A 25,921-nucleotide genomic window follows, 5' to 3' on the forward strand; every position below is an offset into this window, starting at 1 on the left:
AAGGTTCACTAAAGTGTATCTACATTTTCACATACACATTAATATGAAATGAATCATTTTTATACAATTCTTCATAAACTTTTCATCTTCATAATAAATATAGTATTTATAACTTAAAACAATCAGAAGTGTTTCAAATTGTGAAAAACACTTCTAGTGTACACTTTATTGTACACTAGCCTATTCTCAATTCAGTTTACTATATACAGTTAAGGCAAGAATTATTAACGGGTAATAACCAGGAAGCAGTTTTAGGAGTGCAAGAACAGATTTCTATTTTTAAATTATTATTTTCAAAATATTACACTGTGAGCAAGAAGCAACAAAGTATATTGCGCTCTTTGCACTTAACATTGTTATTCAGCCCCATCCCTTCTTTTAGGCTGCCAAAATATAATAACATCTCAGACAAAAGGGAATAAGAAAGACAACGGATCAATTTTTGGTAGCGTGAAAAGAAAATCACTAATTCTAGCTTCTTGCAATTGTAGAATGCTTTTGCACTAAAGTGTTGCTGGAAAAGTACTGACAATAAAATGATAGCCTGTGTGTGTAAGCATGTGTGCCATTTTCAAACTTCTAATTGGTGGCCATTTATATGCTTGCAAATGTAACTTTATATTTTCAAGTCCACTTTATGCACAGATAGGCTAATCAGGACTGGAATTGCGGTTTAAAGTGGGATGCAAACTAATATGCGACTCCACCAGGTATCGAGCCAAGGCCCCTTGATCACAGGGCAACAGCAGTAGCACTACACCATCGGGGAGGCCCGCAAATGTAACTACAAAGGAACATATTCCGTCTTCTAAACTGCAGATAGAAACATGTTACTCAGCCTGGAATTATGTGTGTGTTACACTGCATTTTTCAATTTTACATAACTGTGATCTGTACTTAAAAAAGTGACTTGAGTGGCTGTAGCTTAATGAGAATCTTTAAACACAAATATACCCTTTCATCAAATAAAATCACAGAATGTAGATTCAGAATGTTTATTTTGCATAGTTTTTCTGCCACCTTTGGGCTAATCTCAACGAGGAGGAATGGCGATTAGATGAAGTTAATGAAACAAAAACATCCATGCCCAGGCCAGGATTTGAACTTGTTGTGATGAGATTGAATGTCTTGAACGGCTGTTTCATACCAAGTTCAAGTAATTAGTTTCACCACTTACTATGGCCAAGTAGAGGGGGGAAAACCACACTGTTTGAAACTGCACCTTTAAGGTCAATTTGCCTTAAACCTCTTCTGTTGTATAAGGATGTTAATGGTGTGATGATTGGCCATTTTAATATTGTGACATAACACAATCAGAAACACATTCACTTTTACATTACAGTGGAACCTCAATTTTATGTTTTTCAGGAGACCAAGCTCAAAAATCTTAAAATGCAGGAAAATGTAAAATCAACGAGAATTTTATATTTTGCTATGTTGGAACCATCATGATTCACTGTATAATGCGGGAAAATGTAAACTCAGGGAACACAAAATTGAGGTTTCTCTCTCTAAATATACCCAATTCAAATCAACTCCTTACTCATTTCAACCTAGCTTTTGGAACACAACCAATTTCGCCACCTTTCTGACAGCTTCACCAGGGACGTACCACGCCAGCATCAAAAGGACAAGAGGAAAAAAGACTCTCGTCAGCTAGTGCCACCAAACACACGAGTGGGCAAAAAAAAAGAAGAAAATTAACACCTGCAACAAACCAGTATGTGTCAAGAGTTTGACAGAAAGGTGGTGAAATCAACTGTGCTCCAAAAAGTATATGTAAAAATGAATAGAGAGTTGATTCGAATAGACCCAAGTTAACTTTTACATACAGTTTAGAAGTGTAATTACACATCAAAGAAAACATTATGTAAAAATACATTTTCTATATTATTAATATCCTTAGATATTTTACACTAGTCCAGAAACAGTTCTTATATGTTTTGAGAAGGACCGAAGTTATGAAATTTAAAACCATTACAAGAAAACAAGAGCTTCAAAACCATTATTTTCTTTCAAGAAAACAGGGGAACACTACATCAATATGTCTTCTAAGATCAAAATTTTTGAAGTTAAAATACTGAATCAAAATTGGTTTAAATATAAGAATTTTACTGGTTCCAAAATACCATTTACAGTCGATGTTCACATATCAAAAACTGAATTCATGACACCCCTAATTTACATGTTTCATATTCTTCAACTATAGGAATTTTATTCCTCTTGTAGTCTATGGTTGTTACAAGCATAAAAACAGAGTTTTTGTTGTGATGTTTCAGGAAAACACACGCTCCCTTCACCAGAGATTTATTTTTAGTTTGATCAAATCAATGCCTGATGAAGGGGGCGAATGTTCTGAAACATCGCAATAAAAACCTCTGTTTTTATGCTTGTAACAGCTGTAGACTACAGGAGAATTAATTCTACAATGCAAGCAATGCGTATATACAAGAAAAATTGTAGGAATTTTTAATGTATGTATGTATTGCTTACACTGTAGAACTATTTCCGTTGCAGTTTGTGGTTTTAAATGCTTGTAACAACTGTAAACTACAACAGGAATAATTCAAATAAAGGAAGTTTTTACAATTTCTAATGTGATCAGCATATCCAGGTACAGTCAAATGCATAAATGGGTGGGAATGAGCTAATTAATGTTTTTTTGCGGAAGCACTGATAAAATTCGGCTCATATACAGCAGCACATGTCCGAAATACAAAGTCTTCATACTTTACACACCCATTTCATTCACAATTGTTGAAAAGTCCAAGTATCATCAATAAAATTGGCAGGTATAGGTAAAATGTTGGTGCAAAGTGAAACCCTGTTCTACTAAGTACGACAATAATAATATAACCAATTCTGCTTAAATTCTAAGGAACAACTTACTCCTCTATCTCCATCTCCCTGTGTAATTTCTCATGCATCCACTTCTTGTGCAACCTGTACACCCAACTCTGAGCCGGGCTTACTCTGCTGTCATGTACTAGTTCTTGTCTTCCTGTGCTTGCATAAAGAGTCTTGTGGTACAATATGGCAACAGCCGGTGTCATTCCTTCAATGTAACAAAACAGAAATGATTAAAGCAATGCCTTATTCATAGTGCTGATAAGAAGCATTGTCTTCCAACAGATATGCCTTCTTATCTCATAAATTGTTGCTTACTACAAAATACCAATTGAGGAAACGTACCTAGGAGAGACAATAACAAACAAAACACTCTTGTTCAGTTATGACAAGTTTCTCAATAGCTTGTGTGTCATCACTATTATTACGAGGTCTGACAAAGTTCACAAACTCGCTATAGTAAAAAACCCAGCGTCAAATAACATGGGTACCTGGAGGAAACCCTGGGGGGTAAAGGCGGTCAGGGGCATGATGCTGATCACATCACCCCCACTCATGACCGGATCAAGAAAGTGTGGGGCGTTACCCCCACACCCCCTATACGCCTTCATGGCGTGGTGCTATGCACAGGGGAGCACTTTACCTTTTTTTTTCTTACCTCATTGTTGAAAATTACTGGGTTTGCATACAAAGTACCCTTTTAGGAAGTTATAGACCTATGGCCCCTTCGAAATTTGGAGAAATCAAAATTTTCAAATGAAGCAGTTATACCGCGTTTGTTAGAACCTGTCCCGTTTCCCGCGCTAGGGATCGCTCGACAGTTTCGGTGCCAATGAGAAACGAGGAAAAAATCGTCTGCTGGACAGTGAGGAGCGAATGGAAGCCGGAAGAGAGGCGCTTACGTAGATGCTGTTGCCACGTTGCGCATTTTAATTGGCTGCCTGGCTTTGACTTTCTCCAGCACCGAGAAAAGCCAGCGATCAGCTAGCACGGGAACCGGGACAGGTTGTAACAAACGTGGTATAAAACTCAGGAAAAACCAATGTAGAAATGCAAGCACTTCATAAAATGACACCCAATTACCATTTACGTCATCGAAGGTTAAAAATTATAATTATGATATATTTTATTGTGTGTATCCCTGCTTACCCCACAACATAGCCCCATCTGAAAAAAAATCTGCGTACGTCAGTGGCCAGAGCCTAGTCTATTAGTTTTAAGGAATGGCCTTTGGATTGTCAGGAAGCTTTTCTTTCAATATTTCCTTTTAGGAATAAAAGCCATTCAGAGCTAGAAAGAGTGTTTGATCATATTTATTGTTAACTAGATTAAAACTCAGTCATGCAAGCTCTTTGCGGATAATTCTTGCATGGACCTTTGTCACCAAAAAGATCTTCATTAAGACTTTCCATTTCTCTGTCAATGCAGTCAATGTTCACATGCTCTATTGTGATCCTGATAGTCATCTGACAATTTTTATGCACCAATTGATGAACATTTGTAATGTTTTCTACAGTTCTGCTTGTTTGTTGGCCACTGTGACATGCTTTCTCTTCCCTCAGAAAAAGGAATTCATTCACATTTGAAATGTCGTTTTCTCTCTATCATTATCCATGAAAACTTGCACAGTAACGTCTCCTTGATATAGTTTCCATTCTTGCCAAGTTCAACAAGATATTTACTAATGTTTCTTCGTTGCTCCAGAACATTAAATAAACTGCAGGGTGTTACCAAAGTCACATTAAAATACCTCACGGAATATCTGTTTATTTAATTAACAGAAGATTCCAAATACAGCATTAGGCATTTTACATTGGAATGTACAAGGTAACCAAAAAAATTGCCGTTCTAGAGCAGTGACAAACAAAGAGCAATACAGTGGATACCTTTAGGTTTTGAAGTAATCTTCATCAGCATCCAACACCTTTTTCCAACGTTCCTGCAGCTGCACAATACCCTGGTGATAAAACTCTGCGGACTTGGATGCAAAGAAGCCCGTGAGTGCGTTCCGCAGGTCTCCCTCATTTGCGAAGGATCTCCCATGGAGGTGGGTGTCGAGGGAATGAAACAGGTGGTAATCTGTTGGTGTGAGGTCCGGTGAATATGGTGGATGGCACAGTTTCTCCCGGCCAAGTTGCTGAAGGGTCTCCCGGGTCCTCTTTGCCACATGTGGCTTAGCATTTACGTGCAGGAACAGCACACCCTTTGCAACTGCTGAGAGTAGAGGTCAGCAGTGATGGTCTGACCAGGTGGAAGGAACTCGTAATGTTCCACTTGCCGACAATTCCACCATACAGAGAGCATAACCTTTCGCGGGTGCAGAGGTGGTCTTGAGGTGTGAGGAACAGGATCACGTGGCGACAACCAATGTCTGGTACGCTTGGGAGTGTCAACCCACTTTTCGTCACCAGTGAGCAAGCGATCAAATATGGGTGTGTCCAGGTGCCGAGTGAGCAAGGACAAACAGGCTGTTACTCGTTGTTCCTTGTTGGCTGCGACAATGTGTGGGGTACCCACTTGCTTAACTTGTATGACTTCCCTATCCCATGCAGGTGCAGTCTGACTGTTTCAGCAGAAACATGGAACCTTTCTGCAAGTTCATCACACGTTAGACCACTATCCTCCTCGATGGCTGCTTTCAGGGCCTCGTCATCCAACACATGTGGTCGTCCAATGCGAGGTTCATCCGAAAGGCTCACATCTCCTGAACGGAATTTCTGGAACCAATGCCTGGAAGTGCATTCGTTCACGGCATTCTCCCCAACTGCCTGGCAAATGCGGCAACTTGATGCGGCAGCTGACAGGCCCACTTTCAAGTCATACAACAAACACACGCGAACAAGCTGCTTCGATACCTTCATTTCTCTTCGACACTGGACGAGCTGACTGCTGTGTGTGCGTAACGTGCCTGTCGATGGTCAGACTAACTCCTGATCGCTTGGCAGCACGTTCATCATTTCGTTTCCTCTCTGTGAGCGCATGATTAATGGGACGTCAAAAACAGCAAGAACTTTTTTGGTTACCTTGTACTAACAATGGAAAATAACAACGAAGTAAAATATGTGATAAAGTGACTCATACATTTTTACACAACAGCTTTCTAAAACATGGCTAATTTTCAAAAATATCTACATGCTAAATTATGATATTGACTGGGTTGGGTTTGGTTCAATAATCCATGGGGAACATATTGCTCCATGCAGACATTTAAAGAGTAAATATTTCTCAATTTACACATAACATTACAAATAGCAGTCTCTTTAAAATTTTCACATTTGCCAGCACAAACCCAGCTCCTCCTATGGTGGCTTGAAGGGTTCCAAAAAAATTGAATTGTTATTTTGAGTCCACTTTATAGAAAAAGAAAGGATAACCAAGACTGGACGTACAGTTTAAAGTGGGATCTGAACCACTGTGCCAAGTCCCTCCATCAAGTATCAAACCCACGGCCCCTTGATTACAAGGTGATGACCTTACCACTACGTCATTGGAGAGACCCAAAGGGTTCCAATGGGTTTCATTAAACCATCTCAGGTCTTGATAAAACAAAATGCCCTTACAAAAATTCAAGAGGGTTTATTGCTTGACTGTTTCTGCTATTTAAATACCACTCACTATCTCTAGTTAGGTCTGCATGCAGATCGTCATGTTTATTTTCCAAATATAATTTCCCCAGCAGATATATTCTAGGGGATCCAAAATTTGAAAAGCACACCACTATTACATCACACTGAGTAAATGCCAAATACTGAGAGTAGCTTACCATCTGTAAAGTACTGCATGAATCTGCTTTTCGTTTCTTCAGATTTTCTTAACCAGTTTCCATTTTCTGCCTCGCTGAGGGAGTGGCTGTGAGCAAAATCTATCTTGATTCTAGTCCTGAGGCCCCATTTGACAAACATATCCCTGCGTCGACAATACTTGCTGTTTTTCTTTATGCGGACTAGCAAGGAGGCTCCACAGCGCTTGTTTTTACCGGTGTCCTCGTCCTTCATAATAAATGGAAAATATAATTAATTAACAATAACTTTAACTCTGCAAAAGCATAAATTTAAATAAATAAAATTTATTTAATATAAAGATCTAGAAGTTTATAGAGTAGAGTTTACGGTCAGCAAAAAAAAACAAAAAAACAATTAGTACTGGAAACATAATCTTCCAAAACCTGCTGCATTAAACCTTCCCTTCTAGTCTCCAGAAGTGGTAAACCACACCATAACAATTAGCGAAATTTTACTGATCTGCTTACAGTACAAATTCTATTTACTCTGGCATTTCAATATTTCAGTGGCATATCCTGAAAATTTGACCAGGATTACCGCAACAATTTCTATTAATTGTACATATTTCTTATACACCTTCATATAGATTAATTAGATATAATATAAGTAAAATACCAATGCCGATATGCAAGTAAAACAAAAACAGGAGTTCTACAACTTCAAATTTTCCAGGATTTATGATATTTTTCATACAATTGGGCCTGGATTTTCCTGCAGCAAGGGAAATTTCCCGTCATGTAGCATTTGGCTCTGCCAAACAGGAAGCAACAAGCAGTATTTTTTGCAACCAACATTGTTTGCGGAGTTGGAACTGAGCATGTTTTTGAATAGCTACTTCCCCACTTTCCCTTCAGCTCCCTTGCCCTTCCCATGGACAACCGAGGAGGAAACCTGATTACTAGATGCTTGCATTGGGAAATGATCAGTAGCATACATAAACCAGTCTTTCTAAATTCTTTACATGATTTAATTAAATTCTGGTTTAAAATCTACTAATAGTTTGGATTACATACAGGGTGAAGCATTATCGATTACCCAGTTTGAAAATAATATACTCAGCCCTAGACACAATGAAACTCCAAAAATGTGATATCATCCTTTTCACTACACTTGTCCATTTACCACGTAGACTTTACTACTGCACCTTATGTGCATTTGCTACAGTTATTTGTGAAACACTATGTCTGCCAAATGAAAAGTTTTCGGACATTTTTGAAAATGGAGAGTTGGCTACACTGCACGGACTGATGACGACGTGTGTGGAAAAGCTGAAGGAATACATCAGGGAGGAAATTGAGCACATAACCCGATGTCCTTGACCCTGTCATGCAAAGTGTCTGTAATCGTCTTGTGCAGTGCATTGCTAAACAAGGTGGTCATTTGGCAGACATAGTTTTACACAAATAACTGTAGCAAATGCACGCAAAGCACAGTAGTAAAGTCTACGTGGGATGTATGTAAATGAACAAGTGTAGTGAAAAGGATGATATCACATTTTTGGAGTTTCATTGTGTCTAGGGTTGAGTATATTATTTTCAAACTGGGTAATCAAAAATACTCTACCCTGTATAATGAGAAATTTCCCATGTATGAAAGCTAAAGGTATAAAACATATTGAGAAAGTTGGTTTATCTGCTGGTACATGGAGAATACGTTAATGATTTCAAATAGTATATATTCCCAACTGAAGTATACACGGTATCATTATTATGAACACATAAATGGCATGTTACTTATGCTAACAACCAGACTAATTAATATGCAGCAGCAAAATGAATCAATTAATTTTATATCATCGCAACAAAATCTGTACAATTATATAAAAAAAATAGTACAAACCTTAATCTTCTTTGTTTTCCCATATGATGAAAAGTGGCACACATAATTCCTCGAAAAAATGAACTTGGAACGTTTGTCACACTTCCTAGCAGTCCTCACAATCCATCCTGTGTTAGTTAGGCCCTCAAACTCGGCCAACCACTTGAAAAACTCACTGCCGGAGCTTATGTTCACCCTCAACTCACACTGAAAGTTCTCGGCTGATGTGACCACACTTTTAACTATTGCATACTGAAAGCTGCAGGGCAAAAACTCTTCACATCCCATAGTTCAAAACTGCTGCACAAATAACATTTGGTCATCAATGATACATTCAAACTCTTTGAAACTGGTTTACAAAATTGTTTCTTTTAACAGTGGTAGCATGTTGAACAGTACTGTTAGATTCATCACACTTCTCCGTATGATATCCTTTAAAAAAAATCTACAAGAATATTTTAAAAATCCACAGTAATATCTTAACACAAATATTTAGCATCATCAATGTTACTAGTGACACCTGACACTTGGAAATATTTGTTATCAGAGGGTATTTTCCATTGTAGCCCATATTGAAATTTTCAGGTACAATCAATCAAAAAAATTATGTCAATACATTTACAGACTTCTGCCATTTTCACCAAATACTTGGACATTTCAACAATTTAAAACTACTGTCAATTGTCATAAGTTAAAACATCAATAATACATTGCAACTCACCACGCTATTGTTAAAAAATATGTAATGGTTTCACGATAAACAAAGGAATTAGTAGTGTATAAATAAAAAAAAAAGTTTGTTTCTGCCACAGAATTAATCAAACCTCTGATATTTCTACATGCCTCATAAGGAAACCCATAAAATATTGTTGATGAGATTTGAACAGCAATTCTCTAATACCAATTCTACTCATAACCATATATGGATATACCATTCCTGGTAGAGGTTGACAAAAAGTTTACGCTCAGGTAGGTTAATTGGGAATGAATCTATAGTTTAAAGTAAAATTCAAACTGCTCTGCAAAGTGCCTTCACCAGGAGTCAAACCCAGGGCCCCTTGAAGGGAAAGGGCTTGGAAACGTCTCCGAATGTGTGTCAATAGTTCTTGATTAGAATGTAATGTTAATTAAACATTTTACCTACATTTTGAGAGCACCTCTTCTCTCATCTTCAACAATTCTACACAGGAATGATTTTGAGGCCAGGTTTATGAAGAGTCCTCTTTAATTTTTCAGCTTCCAATACTTTAGTTTAATACTTACACTAAAAATCTTGAGTCTTTGCATGTCCCAACTAATATCTGTTGTTTGAAACTAATTCTGAGAAATATATAACCAGACTGCTTGTATCATATTAACATATATAGTATTCACTGATATTGCTTTCATAGTGTGTGTAAAATCCTGTGTATTTCTATTTCAGACATTTTCTCTCTCCCTTCCACCTCTTGGGTTAATTGGAATGATAAAGATGAACATTGAAATAGATGGACAGAACAAAACCAAACTACATGTTTGACCTAGGATCACCGGGCTTTGCAGCACTTTACTCAAACCACACAACCATGGATGACTTATTGTGAAAGACTAAAGTGGAAATATGAAGAACATATGCACCTGACAAATGCATCATATGCGAGAAACATTTTTATTATTGCTGCTATACACAGAACAACACACTCCAAATTTTTCTTTTAAAAATTATACACAACATTATAATGAAGACATGAACACATTGCTTGAAATGTCACATTTTTGTAGAACACTAATGACACAATTTAATGCCCAGCAAAATAGCACACACAGATACAAAAACCATTGGCAATCATGTTTCACAGAGAAAAAAAATTGGTGTGAAAACCTGTAACATTAAAATAAATATAAATTATCCAACCATCTACATCTTACAAGCTTCCTTAGAACTTTTCTAGTGAAACCATGTTGCCATTCACAGTAAGAGGTATTTTCTTTTATTAATAATACCATCAAGTCAGTCAGTATTCGTAGTTTGGCAAGTTAAGGGCATTACTCAAACTTTCCTAAATCTACTAAGCCTCTAATAGAACATACCCTTGACATTAGACTGGAATGAGAAATTATTGCTCACATTGAGATAAAAAATTAGAAAGACATTTGATAACACAGTTTTGTTTTGGAGCATTCAAGAAACAGTGACTGGAGTGGAACAGATATATTTTGAAGTAATGCCTATGTCAATAGCAATATTTCAATAAATGGTACAATACAGGATGATTCAAAAGTCCCGTAACACTTCCTATAAAATGTATCAGATGGAAAGCATCGCATATTCTGTTTATTAACTTCCCTATGAACATAAAAATTAGCCTTGCACTGTGAAGGACTTTTCATTCCAGTAGAAGGGTCGCACTCTAATTGTTCGAAACAACCATCACAATATTCAATCCTTCTGTAATTAAAATCACGTGGAATGGCATGCAAACTTCTCTCCCTAGATGTCAGTAAGATCTTGATGCGTTACTGACAAGTTAGAAGTATCTTAAGTCTTTTTTTTCTGACACCTTGAATAGAAGAAAGTTCGTACAAGAATTCATTCATAACTTTTTACTGGTTAAAGATGCATTGAAAAACCTTCACCATTGCATTTCTCGTAAAATTCTAGCCTGATTTGGCATATCACATCACCCCCTTTCCATTTAAAAATTTTGAGTTGAATTCAATATGGTGACCACCAATATGACAGACGTCTGCTTGGAACACACCAATATGGTTCCCCCTAGTCCTAACCTGTCATGACCTATTGTACCCAACCTAACTTCTTTACATTTTATAAGAGGTGTTAAGGGACCTTTGAATCACCCTGTATAAATATTCAAGCAGGTTTTCATTAGGTAATAATGGCCACTGTTGAGTCCCATTGTCACCACTATCTGGCTTCTCAGAGCAACATCTGCTACTATTTATTTCGAGTATCTTATAAAAACTAGCACTGTGCTCGCTCAGCAGCAGCATTTTGGGGTTATCACCAGGTTTGAGTTTGAGTTTTTAAGTATACTTAAAACTAGGCTAATCAGAACTGGACCTACAGTTTGAAGTGGGATCCAAACTACTACAGGGTGGCCACTCTAGGACCATGATAAAATTCAAGTATAATTCCCGGTTTTCAAGGCGAACTTTCCAAAAATTCAAGCAGATGTTTTCTCTATTTCAACTTTATGTATTACGGCCTCTCAACATCCACACACAAATATCTTCATAATATAAAGGGTCTATGTGATTCCAACATCCAAAAATTATAATTCAATTAAACGGTATACGTAATATGATTAAAATATTTAATTTAAGGTGCTGAGATTCTATTTACAATCAGAGGCGCAACCACGAATTTCTGTCTGAGCGGGTGGGGAGAAAATGCCAGGATAAATGTACTAATACTACTACTACTACTACTAATAATAATAATAATGTTAATAATAATGTTATTATTATAACATTATTATTATTGATTTGTTTTATTTTACTTCGCTTCTTGTGCCACGTTTGGCTAACATGCGAAGATGGGGATGAGTGATATGATGAAATTGATGAATGGACAGTCACAAACATCCATACCCAAGCTGGGATTGGAACCTGCAAGGACCAAAATTGTTGTTGTTGTTATTAGTAGTAGTAGTATCAAAGACGTTATTATCCTCGTAAATTATGCAAAAAGGGGTTAGAAGTTGGTACTAAAGCATTTGTGTTCAAACAAACGATTTCAATTATTTTTTCAACACATGGCACAGTAGTTCGGATCCCACTTTAAACTGTAGGTCCAGTCCTGATTATCCTTTCTGTTGATAAAGTGGACTTCAAACCACAAATCAATAAATCAATTTTACAACAGTTTTTTCATTTAGATAGTTCGGCGCTCAAGGCTGACTCCTGCCTCCCCCTAGCTATGGTTATAAACTTCATAAGACTTAGAAAAGGAGGAATTGCGAGCAAAGTGAGGAAGAAAATTTTACGAAAATAATTTTAATTTGCATAAAATGTGAATAGGATTTGTATTTAAAAAAAAAAGTTGTACTTTTTCACATCTATGGAGAAAAATTCAAGTAGAATTCTCGCATAATTCCCAGAGCCAATAATTCACGCATAATTCCCGGTGAGTAGCCACCCTGTACTACTACGTGCCTCCAGTGGGTATTAAACCCAGGCCCCTTGATTACAAGGCGACTAATTTTTACCACTATGCAAGCGATCGGGAAAGCCCATGTATCCAAGTCTTAAAGACTGCTATCAAAGCAAGAACACCCATCACTTTGTTGCATGCACAGAATGAGCTGGACATCTAATGTACATCAGAACAAAGATTTTATATTTTCCTGTTTTATACGATTCTTTATGGTCCCAACAGAGCAAAATGTTTTAAAAATTCCCACATTTTCAATTATTTTCATCTTCATAACCTGAAAAACATAAAACTGAGGTTCTACTGTAGTAGTGTTCTACTCCTCAAAAATAATTTAGCTGCAAAATTTTATTAAGTTTGCACTTTGCATAATTCCGAAGTCAGTATATGCATCATCAGGATTTTCCTTACCAAAGATGATATTCATGCCACAGAAATATATTGAGTGGCATTGATGATGGAAATCAAACTGACACTTTCCCATGATGTCATTGATATTTTAAGAATACTGATTGAAACTTACACACACATTCTTGGAATATCACTAACTTCAAGGGGAAAAAATTAGAAATGTCAGTACTGAGCACAACATTCATAATGTTGCCCTATCATTCAGTCATTCTCTATCAGTTAAGCTAAGGCACCTACAATATGTTCACGACATTCGTTTCATGCAACAAAAGTCATCATACTGCATTTGTAAGATGTACACTAAACACATACTGTGGTAGCCCTGTTTAAATTATTGAAGGAAGATAGAATACTTAGCAAATGATGTTTGACAAAATGCCTAACATTGAAAACAGAAGCTTATGATGAATTTACAGTTACTTTGTGGTCTATTCGGTAGAGCATCTGACTGACACGTGGGAGACCTAGGTTTGAATCCCAGGGTGGGAGATCTAAGGTCGGAAATTATCGGGTCTTGTCTCCGTATAAACTGTCTGGGATTCACCCAGCCTCAAATCAATGGGTATCTGGGGGTAAAGGGGCGGGGCCATGGTGCTGATTACATTACCTTCAAAATAGCTGAGATCGAGAATGTGTGGGGCTCTACCTCCTTATTCCCTAAATGTGCCTTCAGGGCATGGTGCAATATGCACCTTATCTTACAAGTAAAAAACACTTTATTGTTACATTTCAAGAAGTACTTAATGCAAATCGGAAATGATTATACAGCAATAAGTTTTGACTATAACCATGGGATTATTTCACATTTCAAAAGTCTGACGATGGAAGAATGTGATCTGCTCCAACATAACAATAAGGATTGTGCTTGTTGTAATCTAGGTCACTAGAAAGGAGCTGTGAAACATGTACATATTAGATTTTTTTTAAAAAAACTACATATTCAAGTCATTTTAGATGACGGTATACAACTAGTAATTGACAATACTGTGAAGAATAAAATAAATGTTTTTACCTCAAAAATATTGAAGGATTTCAAGAAGCAAGCAAAGGCATGGGGGTACTAAGCTTCTTGACAATGGATTTTTAAAAAAAAAAAAATGTGTCCACTTATTAACAATAGCACATTATCTCATACTGCCAACAATATTTTGATCTTAGGAATATTTTGATTCATCAAACGCTTCACATGACCCTTAATTGGTCACCAATTACAGATTAACATGGCATCAGTCATCTAATTATGACCCTTCGATAATTTCTTACAAATGTTTCTCAACCAAAAGTGACATTCTGGAAAAATATTCATGCTGACTTCTGCCATTTATTAATTTATAGATTTTTTTGTACGGAGTAAACTGATAATGTTAAGCATTGAAAATGATCTCAATGGATGAGGCTTTGTAATTTATAAATCCCAATGCAAATATCTTTTACGATTTTCATGTTACAAGCCATCAAAGTTTGGGTTGAGCAACTTTTGAAACACACTGTATTTTAGGGCATGATTGAAATCTAAATAAAAATTCTTGCTGCAAATACCTTCTACTGACTTTCTGTGGCTCAAAGCAGAAGATACTGGGTACCCAGTCTATGTTGTCTTTGTCCTTTGAGGGCTTCCCTGAAAAGAATGAAAAAATGCTTCTTTACAGACTACACTAAGCCTTGCGTCAAGTTAAGTTTGCAGCAGGTTTTACGTATTCATGAACCTCGAGCTCTTCGTATCGCAGACAATGAGAGAATCGGCAGTATTGCCAACCCATTAACACATTAAAGCCTATACATGCATGTCAAGCGGAATGCATTTTTGCTTCTTTTTGTCTCCTGAACTTTACAATTTTTAAAGTACTTTCTGCGCATAGATTATGCAATAAATGTGTCCTTAATTAATATAAATCGTGAAATATCTTCAAAACATAAGGGCATGTGTGTGTATATGTCGAGTACACAGAAAAGAAAAAACAAAGGTAAAAGTAAACAACAATAACGAGTTATTGTTTCTCGTTTAGAAAGAAATAAATGTATGAAAATTTTGGTTGCTTCGCTCGTAATACATACGTTACTCATAAGATACCCGCCCTTCAAGTTTATACTACCAAAAAAGCATGATTTGTTATTGGTGATATATACAATGTAGTGAATTGTCTGCTACTATTACTCTGTTTGGTTTCAATTTATGAATCACTTCACTAAACCAGGAGCCAAATGTTGGTCTGTCCATTTCTTGGTGATAATCACCCTTCCCTTTCTTTGCACGGAACAGCAAATATGCATCTTCAAAGCCTTCATTGCCGCCAGTGAAACAATAACCGCCCCCCGTTGGTTGCTTCAGCCCTGCCGGTGGTTTAACACGTTCCCATGCTCGAATCAATGTTGATGCATGCCTCGTCCAAATAATTAACATGTTTCTTTTCACGGCGATATATTTTAATACCGCGGATTTTCTTTTGAAACAATCGTTTCCTACTCCTACACTCAACCGCAAATCATTCAACACCCGAGACACAGTCCATGCGCACACTGACGGCAAATCACCTCACACACTGTTTAATTTTGGTCTTGTTGCCACATAAGGAGGAATATGTATTTAAAACAACTTGTTTGACTTTGAGAGCTTTTTACTTCAGATGATGCTCAAAAATAACACTCGGGCAAAGCCGGGCACTGAACAGGAGACCTCAATTCAGCCATTCTCGCCGCTGTATAGAACAATTAGCAATGAATCACGATAAAAATGGGGTTAAAATAGTGGGATGTGCAACACTGGTATCACTGATTTCATGCGCTCTGCAGCTTGAGTGACTCTCGCGCAATAAATATCCCAGTTGGCGAATCTGCGGATCCAAGTTTGTCTGCATAGTGATTGCAATCGATCAAGTCCATACCTGCTAATGAATGTATTATTTTGTCTGTATATTACACATTAAATAATGGTTTTCTTCCAAGTGTGCAGTTGTGTCGGAATGGAACCAGTCTCAGCGGAACTATATTCTGCATGCACCTTTGGATCTACATATGCAAAAACCTGCTGCAAACTTAGCCTGACATGTGGTTGTACAATAATTAATTACTACCACAATGTGACTAATTGTTACAAAATTACCTTCCACTGTGTAACATCAGAAAGTAAAAACAACATTCTTTGTTGATTTAAAATGTTCATAATATAAAGTTTCTTACAGATTGATTTAGCATATTTTACTATGCATTTCAGGCACTTCTGGCTAATCGCAAAGATGAGGGTGAGTGATAAAATTGATCAATGGGCACTCACAAAAAACACCCATGCCCAGACAGCTAGATAATTATGTATCGAAGAAATTTTCTCTGCATAAATCATCAAGCTACTGAGGCCATGTCATCGAGGAGGCAATGGCCATCCATGGTGAAAAATCTGCATCTGCACAGCAAACACAGGGATTGAAATAGAGTCAGTCTAGCTGGTAACATTCAACCAAGAGCACAAGCTTAACACATTCCAGACAAGCAAAGGGAATAGTCCTCCCTCCATTATACATTCAGATTGTAAATCACCAACAGGCTATATTTGCAAAACATGTCTTTTGCGTGTGCATTGTTTTTGTAATGAACATCCATATCTGTAGGAAAAGGACGTTTTGTACACTTCTGTTCACAGAAAGTGGCACAACCGTTTGAGTTGATGTTATAATTTGGGTCTGGCAGTACAGCCAAAGTAAGTGTTCGGAAACCAGCAGTGTTTCTTATTATTTAACATTTTAACCACATGCAGGGAATTTTGTGTCTCTCAGACTCAAAGAAAAGGGTTAATGGAAAGATTGCAGCGTAAATATTAATTAACTGGACTGTCCACATCTACATTGAAAGTAATGTAAATGCGAAAAAATTGTGAAAAATATATTTAAAAAAAATGCTTTTTTGACATTCGTGAAGAAGTGGTTATCACAATGTGTTAGAATGAGAGGACCCCGGGTTCAAATTTAGCCTGAGCATGGGTGTTCTTTTTGAGTCTCTCTTCATTGTTGCGAGTACCCGAAAATGGAAGAAAAGCAACACTAAATAACGGGGGGGGGGGGGGGAGGGGAGCAATTTGAACCAGCAAGGTGGAAATAGTGATGTTGTAATTCCAGAAAATGATGCAAATAAAAACATACATTTTCATTTGGAAAAAGTGTTATCCTAGCCTGGGAGAAGGCTTTAAGAATATATAAACTCCTTCCCCATCCACTTTGCAAACATAATCGCAAATTCAGCACTGAATATGCGATGGGAAAAATAATAGAAATCCGAAGCAAGAAGACTTTATGTCACAGCCAGAGAGCCACATGAGAGGACGTACACCTCACACACACACATCAGTCATCCAGGCTATTAACATTAAGTCTTGACGTGTGCGATGGGGCGTTGTCGTGGAGGAAAATCAGCTTGTCATGTCTTTGTTGATAATCCGGCCTTTTGTCACACAGAGCACGGTGCAATTTGATCAGTTGTTGGTGGTAGCGGCAGGCAGTGACAGTTTCACCACGTTGCAACAGCTCAAAGTAGACGATACTCTGTTGATACCACCAAACAAACAGCATCGTCTTCCGGCCGAAGTGATTTGGTCTCGAGGAAGATGTTGATGGTTTGCCGTGATCAACCCACGATTTTTTGCGTTTAGGATTCTCAAAATATATCCACTTTTCATCGCCAGTCACAATCCGATGGAGGAAAGACTTTCTTTTTTTGTCTGGCAAGCAAGTGTTTTGGCGTCTCTCCAGCTGCCGATCGGTCAGTTCATGCGGCACCCATTTTCCGATCTTTTGAACCTTTCCCATGGCACGTAGACGCATGGCAAGCATCTTCTGTGTTTGGGTATCGTCCTCGTTTAAAAGAGCCTGCAATTGATGGTCCACAACCTTCCTGAGCCGATTTTCACGCTTCTTGTCGCTCAGGTCAAAATTGCCATCTTTGAACCGACAAAACCAATCCTTGCACGTTGTTTCCGATACATCACTGTCACCATAGACAAGCATTCGATGCGATTCGGCAGCCGATTTCTTCAAATGGAAGCAGAAAAGCAGAGCTTCCAGCATATGCTCTTTTTCTGGCACAAAACTAGAAATGCTTACCACAGGAACACTGTCTGTTGTTGTCTGCACGTGCTGACGATGTGCACTGATTCATGTTGGCAGATGTCTAACTCATACAAACACCAGGTATGGCGTGCCCATGGTAGCTTCATACGCTCACTAACGCCATCTATGAGCAAACAGCAGATTTAAGCTTTTACACCTGGTATTCTAAGGAAAAATTAAAGAGCAATGGAGATAATGCATATCCTTGTTTTAACCCATCATGAATTGTAAATTTGTCAGACACATTAATACACACACAAATTTTACTTTCTGTTTCACTGATGCATACTTTTATCATACTAACAAGCTTCTTAGGTATTCCAAACTCAACTAATATATTATATAATTTATCTCTTTTGATCGAATCATATGCTTTTTGAAATCAATGAATAGCTGATGGTCATTTTGATTATATTCCCAATTTTTTCAAGTGTGTCTGATGTGAAAAATTTGATCTGTAGTTGATCTGTTACGTTTAAATCCACATTGATAATCATCTATAATTTTATTAGCATATGGGGTTAGTCTTATTAAAATAATGTTAGATAATATTTTATATGTTGTTGAGAGTAGAGAAATTCCATGGTAATTATTGAAGTTCAATTTATCACCTTTTTCCAACACAGGAAAATTATGGATTCTTTCCACTGTTGAGGGATTTCTTCTTTATTCCATATTAAACAAATTAATTTATGAATTTGACATATTAACGAATTTCCACCATTTTTAATTAACTCGGCTGGTATTAACTCAATGGCAGGTGCTTTGTTATTCTTTAGCCTTTTAATACTAGGGACGTTCAATATATAAGTTTCCCTGTGCTATAAAATATTGTATAAAGCAATGCCATTAAAAAGAAGCACATAGTTGACAAGCGCCATCCTTTGTCTACAAGGAACAACAATCCATTCGTTATCAGATGTGAAGGTGCATGCGATCAAGGGTGAAAAGTAAATGTTTGTTTGGAAAACACGGGCTTGCGTCATAAGGAGTTCAGAAACATGGATGGTCCACGCGTGTTGGAAAGCTGCAGTAAAGAAGAAGTTAATTCTATCATTCGATATGAATGGGCGAATGGCTTACCTCCTAGTGCCATTCATAAGAAACTTGCTGTTTGTGGTGATTCCGTAATGACAGTGCAAATGGTTAGGCATTGGTGCAAGTTGTTTGATGATGGCAGGGTGTGCATTTTTGACAACGTTCGAGCCGGGCGATCTTCGAGTGCCACTACTGATGAGAACATTGTGAAGGTGGATGAACCGTCGCGTGAAGGTATGCGAGGTTGCAGAAAGGTTGAACATTTCTGTTGGAACAGCCCATCACATCATTCACGAGAAATTGCAATACTGCAAAGTGTGTGTACGTTGGGTTCCTCATCAACTGAGTCGCGATAATCGACTGATGAGAATGGGCTGCAGCATTGAAGGTTTAAATCAATACCAGCAAGATGGCAATGCATTCCTCATGAGCATTGTGACAGGGGATGAGACATTTGGCCATCATTACACTCCCGAATTAAAGAGACCGTTTTCTGGGATGCTAAGGCGTTCTGCTTATGGACTTTTTGGAACGAGGAAGAACAATTAATGCTGACTGTTATTGTCAAACATTGGATAAACTGAAAAATGCAATTCGACATAAGCGACCAGGTCTCCTGTCAGCTGGTGTCATTCTTCTTGACGATAACGCTCGTCCCCACTCAGGAGTGCAAACACAACACAAAATCGAAGAATTGGGGTGGGAACGGCTGCTCCACCCTCCGTACAACCCCGATTTAGCACTGAGTTATTTCCATCTTTCTCCAGTGTTAAAGTCTGAATTGCAAGGTTATCGTTTTGAAACAGATGAAGGAGTTGTGACTGTCTTCTACATTCACAAATAACCAATATTTACTTTATTTCGATTGCGTACAAGTTTATAAAATTAACAGGGAACTATTGAGATTAAGAATGCTGTATCATTGTCGATATTTGTTTTAAGTTGTTGATTCCGATTTGTTTTTGTTATATATGTAAGAAGATTGAATTAAAATGTATTGTGTTAAAAATCAAAAAATGAGTTTATATCAAATGTTATAAAGTGAAATAATATTTTGGAAGTTGAGTTGTGTTGCTTAATTCTTGTAATGTAAGTATAACAACATTATGAAACCCAGTTGAGCGCTGAGGACTTGCAATTTAATTCTAAAATTGTGTTAGTCTGCTCATCCTTCGCATACAATATATATTCAGTGTGAAGTATCGTTGCAAGAAATTGGTGGCCAGTGTGCGGGAATTTGGTTACACTGAAGAATTATAAATTTTAGACTTATTAGTGTCCCTTCCTTTGTGTACTTCATATTTTTGTTCTGTTGTCGTGAATACAAATTAGTGCAATGACAACGAAGAATGCCTATCGTGCCATTACCTACGGGTACTTCAGATTTTAATGCTCAATTATTGGTCATGTTTCGGGAATTGAAGGAATCGAATGACAGCGTAAGGCAAAAGTTGTCTGATCTTGAAAAATCTCAGAAAGAGCAGTTGTCATCTCAGAAAGAGCAGTTGTCAGAGCTGGAGAAATCTCAGAGAGAGAGCAGTTGTCAGAGCATGAGAAATCTCAGAAAGAGCAGTTTGCAGAACTTGAAGACAGAACGGTGAAGTGTATGGAAAATATGAACAACACTGTTAAGGAGTTGGGCAACTCACTCCGGATGGAGATTGGGCAGGTTGCTGAAGCTTGCAAAACAGCAAATGATCAAATAAAGGGACACGTTAAAGTGTTGGATGAAAATTTTCAACAGTTGAATACATCTGGTGAAGCGAATACCAACAGCATTCGTAAGTTAGAAGATAGTGTTGCTGGATTGGGTTTGCAGGTAAACGAGCAGTGGAATGTTATCTGCCAGATTAGGGAAAATAATAATGAAGGTTTAATTCAACGTGTTGAGATCTGTGAAGCACGATTAAGTGATGTAACAGCTAAACTGCTGATGACTAATGCATCAACAATCCATAGAGCTGCTGGGAACAATGGCAACATTACTGAAATTTCACGTAATCCAGAGCATCCTGTATCTTTATCCTTGTCATCTTTCAGTGCTTCAGAAGATGAATCTTTTCCATTGCATATGTCAGGAAAACGCAAATCTACAGGAAATCCTAAATCTAATTTGTCAGCTCCTACTTCACCAGTTAATGTGCGAAATTCTCGATTAAAGAAGCCTCATAAAACTTCACATGTTAGTTATGTTGATCCAGCAAATAATGCTTCACAATCTAGCAATATAGACTCTGATATGTCTGAAGTAAACAAAACTAGATATAATTCGCAAGCAACTTCTGGCAAACGATTTAAACCTAATTATAACATGAAGCACCATAGGCACGCTACTATCATTGAATTCTGATACAAATAAACCATCTACTTCTAAGAAACAACCACGAAAGTATCTACGGTTGAATGACTTGAATATGTTGCCTAAAGTTTCTGGAAATCCAGAGAAATCTAGCCCAAGGAAGTTTATTAAAACCTTAACTTCACATTTGGATTTGCTTCAGATTCCAAACGTTCAGAGATTGGAATGTATTCGGAATTGTTTTCAAGGGTCAGCCGAGGGATGGTACAATACGCACGTGGATTCCTTTATGACATATAAACATTTTGTACATGAGTTTCTGAACCAGTACACTTCATACTCACTGACGCAGGCTCAGTTGTCCGAATTGAGGAACAGAAAGTATGACCAAAATAGCGGTATGAGCATGGAGGCGTTTGCCACTCGTACTTATTCAACATATTACAATTTGGTAGAGCGTCCTAAAGATGCAGAAGTCATAGACATTTTGATTAATCAGTTTCCATCGATTACGGCACAGACGATATTAGGTGCTGGCCTAACGAAGGTTGACGACATTATTAATTTACTGAAGAGACTGGATTTGATAAAGACCAGATCTGGTAAGTGTGATTTGCCTAGTGATTTTGTAGTGAGAACATCTAGGTTTACTAAGGATTCAAATGGGTCAATTTCAGAGATAAACAAAGGTACAAAGTTCAGACAGTTAACACGCAACCAAGGAACAGCGAGCAAAATCCTAATCAAAGGAATAATAGACAGTTTTCTCGAAACAATAGAGATTCTAATTCTGGTTCTACAGCCGGTGGTAGCTCGTATAATAGAGGGCAAAATGTAAATGACAATTCTGATCGGCGTCAGGACTTTACATTCAGAAGAAGGAATCAAAATAATTATGGCAATCAACAGTTCTTTAGAACTCATTTCTACTCGTTCCATTCTATTGCTCTCTCCCTTCCAACAAGAACTTTTATTGGTACCAGTTGCATACATCGGAGACACATTAAAATCTGATATTTTGTGTTTCGCATAGCTAGTTCGTACTTACCAATTCTGTATTGCGGAATATAGTTCAAGGTGCCATTATGCCTTTTACACGAAAACAAACACAATTTTACACATAGAGTATTTTTTTATTTCTATTTTCGCTTCCATAACACACCATATGGCAGCCACAACTTGACTAATGTTCTGGGTATGCAGTGTTTCCAACCTTCTTCACCGAAAAATACCTAGCAGGTAAAATTTTAGTATACCCGAAACGTATTTCTTCAATTTTACAGGAGAAAGTACTTACAAAACAGACTTTCCGTAGACTTTTCAAAGGTCATGGAAGTGGTTTGCCATCGCTTACTGTATTTCGCCGGTTGTATTTTTGAAGATTAATGTCTCTCCAATGCAGGAAAGCTGTTGCCTCTATGTCCTTCCACTACGTGAATCAAATGTTGCGAGCGTTCGATGATGTAACCCCTGGTCAGTGTTACCACCCACACCGTTGTTTTCCAAAAACATAATAATTTTGAAGACTATAATTTTAACTATGATTGCCTAATCTAACCGAACCTTGCCGTGCATGGTTTGTGGGGCTATGTGCATGGTTCGTGCGGCTATCCGTGCATGGTTTGTGGGGTTTTCGAACCTGGAAAAAAATACGGCCCAAGTTACTTTTGTTTTATTGCAATTTCATCATGCTACGAATGCAACTTTTACATGGTTCGATTTCGATGTACGTCTGTTAACACATACTGCAGAGTTTTAGCGATTACTTAAGGATTTGTTCAAAATATGCTTTCGTGGTTAGGTTTGGTTCCCTTAGCATTAAAATAAAGTCCCTAAATGCATTCTACTAAGGTTCTGATTTACTTCTACATTCATTCCCACGCTTCTATGATACTTACTGTCGCTTGTCGACGGAGAATATCTTGTCCATGAGAAGTGTGTAAGGTTATTTTCAAGTTTTTTTTTCAACATAAACAACTTTGTTTGGCTAGAGTCTAGTTTACGTCCTTCTTGCCCGTTTACGTCTTTCTTGCGCACTCCTTCTTGCCCGTTTACAAAACCATGCTAGCAGGCAGCCGGCGCTCCGGCATCCGTATGGTAAGTAAGTTTTTCTATTTACACTTTCTGTCACTAACCATTCACAGGAATGAGGTATGCCTACGAGGTTAGGTTAGGCCTGTTAGGTTAGGTTCCATTAGCACTCATTTCACCCCTAAATATGTGCTTCATCATCGAAAAATGTCCTCAGTACGTTCAATCACGCATATCCGGATAACATCGGTTTTTCTCGATTTTCTCGATTTTCTCCTCCAGGAAATTTTTCCTCGCCTTGGGATTTACTTTGTTGAATTCCTTATAAAATAACCTTTCCAACGATATATGACACATATTCCTTATGAAAACAACGTAAACTAGACTCTTACCTTATCGTAGAATCTTGGAAATCATTGTAACACAAAATTTGAACCTTCCTTAAAGTAATGAACACTGTTTGGACTCAAAAAAAGTGGTAAGAGTCTAGTTTACGTCCTTTTCCTAAGGAATACATGTTACAATGATTTCCAAGATTCTACGATAATTAGTCTTTGTGCTAGGAGAAATCATAAAACAATTGGAACCGTTATCAAAAATACAAAATCAGTAACACGAAAATAGGTATTCTTCAATGAAGAAGGTTGCAACACTGCATAACCACTGATCATGGACAACGCTAGTCAAGATTTCTCCGCCATATTGCGTTTACGCAAGCGAAAACAAACAAACAAGATTTACTCGATATGTCGAAAATAGAGATTATTTTCGTGAAAAATCGAAATGGCACCTTCAAGAATCCAGAATACATAAGTACCAATGTGAAAAAGAAGAAAATAAAGGAATTTCAGACGTTTTGGGTATACTAAACTTTTAATAACCGATGTTGTCCGGATATGCGTAATTGAACGAACTGAGGAATTTTTTTAAATGAAGCACATATTTAGGGGTGAAATGAGTGCTAATGGAACCTACCCTAACAGGCCTAACCTAACCTCGTAGACATACCTCGTCCCCGTGAATGGTTAGTGGGGCTATCGTGAACAGAAAGTTTAAAAAGAAAAAGGTACTTACCCAAAGAGATCCCCGTTGCCGCACCACGAACGCGAAGAAGCAATCACCATGCAGATAAGGACATAGTCAGGCCCACGTTGTTACTAAACTGACAGGGGGTTACATATTCGAACACACGGAACATTTCATTCACGTAGTCGACAGTAATGGTGGCACGAGCTATCTCGCAACGGAGATACATTAATGTCGATAATGACATTAATTTACCGGCTAAATAAGTTGCACGAATGGAAAAAACACTATTCCCAGCTTCCAAAAGTCTACAGGAACTCAATTCTGTAGATACTTTACCGTCATTCTCCTGTAAATTTGAAACAATCTGTTTTCACTATATCTGTTACCATCGGTTTCTCTCGATTTACTCCTCCAGAAAATCTTTCCTCGCTTTGGGATTTACGTTGTTGAATTCCTTATAAAATAAGCTATCCAATGATGTATGACACGTATTCCTTAGGAAAAGGATGTAAACTAGAGTCTTACCACAACGTGGTAGTTTTACAAGATGACTTGTGAGCAGTTTTTGTCTTCCAATTTAATTTTCTATGTTTCTAGTATGTGCGGCACTTTTCGGTTCATAAGTTTGGAAACACTGCATATCAGCTGACGATAGACAACGTGAGTCAAGATTTGCCCGCCATATTGTGTGTAACGAAAGCGAATTAGCAACAACCAATAAATACTTGTAATGTGAAAAATTACGCTTTTTTCAGTGAAAAAAAAACACAATCCCAAGTTGAAAAATGTTCCGCTATCCATATAAGGTAAGCACAAATGTATGTAATTCGGAAATAAACGAGTTAAATGTGTTTTCAGTATATCTACCTGGTACCCAGGAATATATTATTTAAAAACGACAATGCAATATCCATACATTTTACATTACTATGAGAATAAAATATTTTAAAGTGTGTGGCAATTTCAACCACGAATACTTTATATTCACAACACACCTGAAACAAAATGTAAGCTGCACAAACGGCTGTTTTCTGTTGGATGCCATTCTTTTCTTCTCACCGCTTTAATCCATCGAATTCTCCTCTCCGGATCCTTCGGAAACCTATGAAATGTTACCTGACTCAATAAATTAGTTTTGGATCGCATAGTGCAACCATACGCTACACAACTGGAAGTCATTTCGTCCTTGCAAATCTAACACGTTACTTACAATTGCAAAATTAAGATGCCTTTCGTCCTTGCTTGGAGCTTGCCGGAAACACAAACGACAACATAATAATGCGCATGCTCTGTTTGAACTTCTACTAACGCATCCGAGACAATTACACGAAATCGCAGAGAAATTACGATGATGGTATAGAATATAGTAGATTATTTAATATAGTATTTATCATGTTGGTAATATCCTAAAATAGAATAA

At 37.5% G+C, this 25,921-nt stretch overlaps 1 protein-coding gene across 7 annotated transcripts in view; it reads right to left on the reverse strand.

Moving 5' to 3' along the window:
- Positions 1–25,843, reverse strand: part of LOC145992157 (uncharacterized) — a 51,704-nt gene extending 25,861 nt beyond the window's left edge. For 2 of the 7 annotated variants that reach the window (XM_083128429.1, XM_083128433.1), the window contains exons 1-5: positions 25,712–25,843; positions 14,551–14,629; positions 8,469–8,892; positions 6,611–6,836; positions 2,890–3,055 (exon numbers count right to left, since the gene is read on the reverse strand). In XM_083128429.1, coding sequence (XP_082984555.1) covers positions 2,890–3,055; positions 6,611–6,836; positions 8,469–8,735 — 659 coding nt within the window. In that variant the 5' untranslated portion in view covers positions 8,736–8,892; positions 14,551–14,629; positions 25,712–25,843. The other 5 variants (XM_083128432.1, XM_083128431.1, XM_083128430.1 and 2 more) reach the window with 5 other exon arrangements.
- Positions 25,844–25,921: the final 78 nt, after the last annotated feature.

This window comes from Lepisma saccharinum, chromosome 9 (assembly GCF_977018435.1).
Source record: "Lepisma saccharinum chromosome 9, izLepSacc3.1, whole genome shotgun sequence".
NCBI lineage: Eukaryota > Metazoa > Arthropoda > Insecta > Zygentoma > Lepismatidae > Lepisma > Lepisma saccharinum.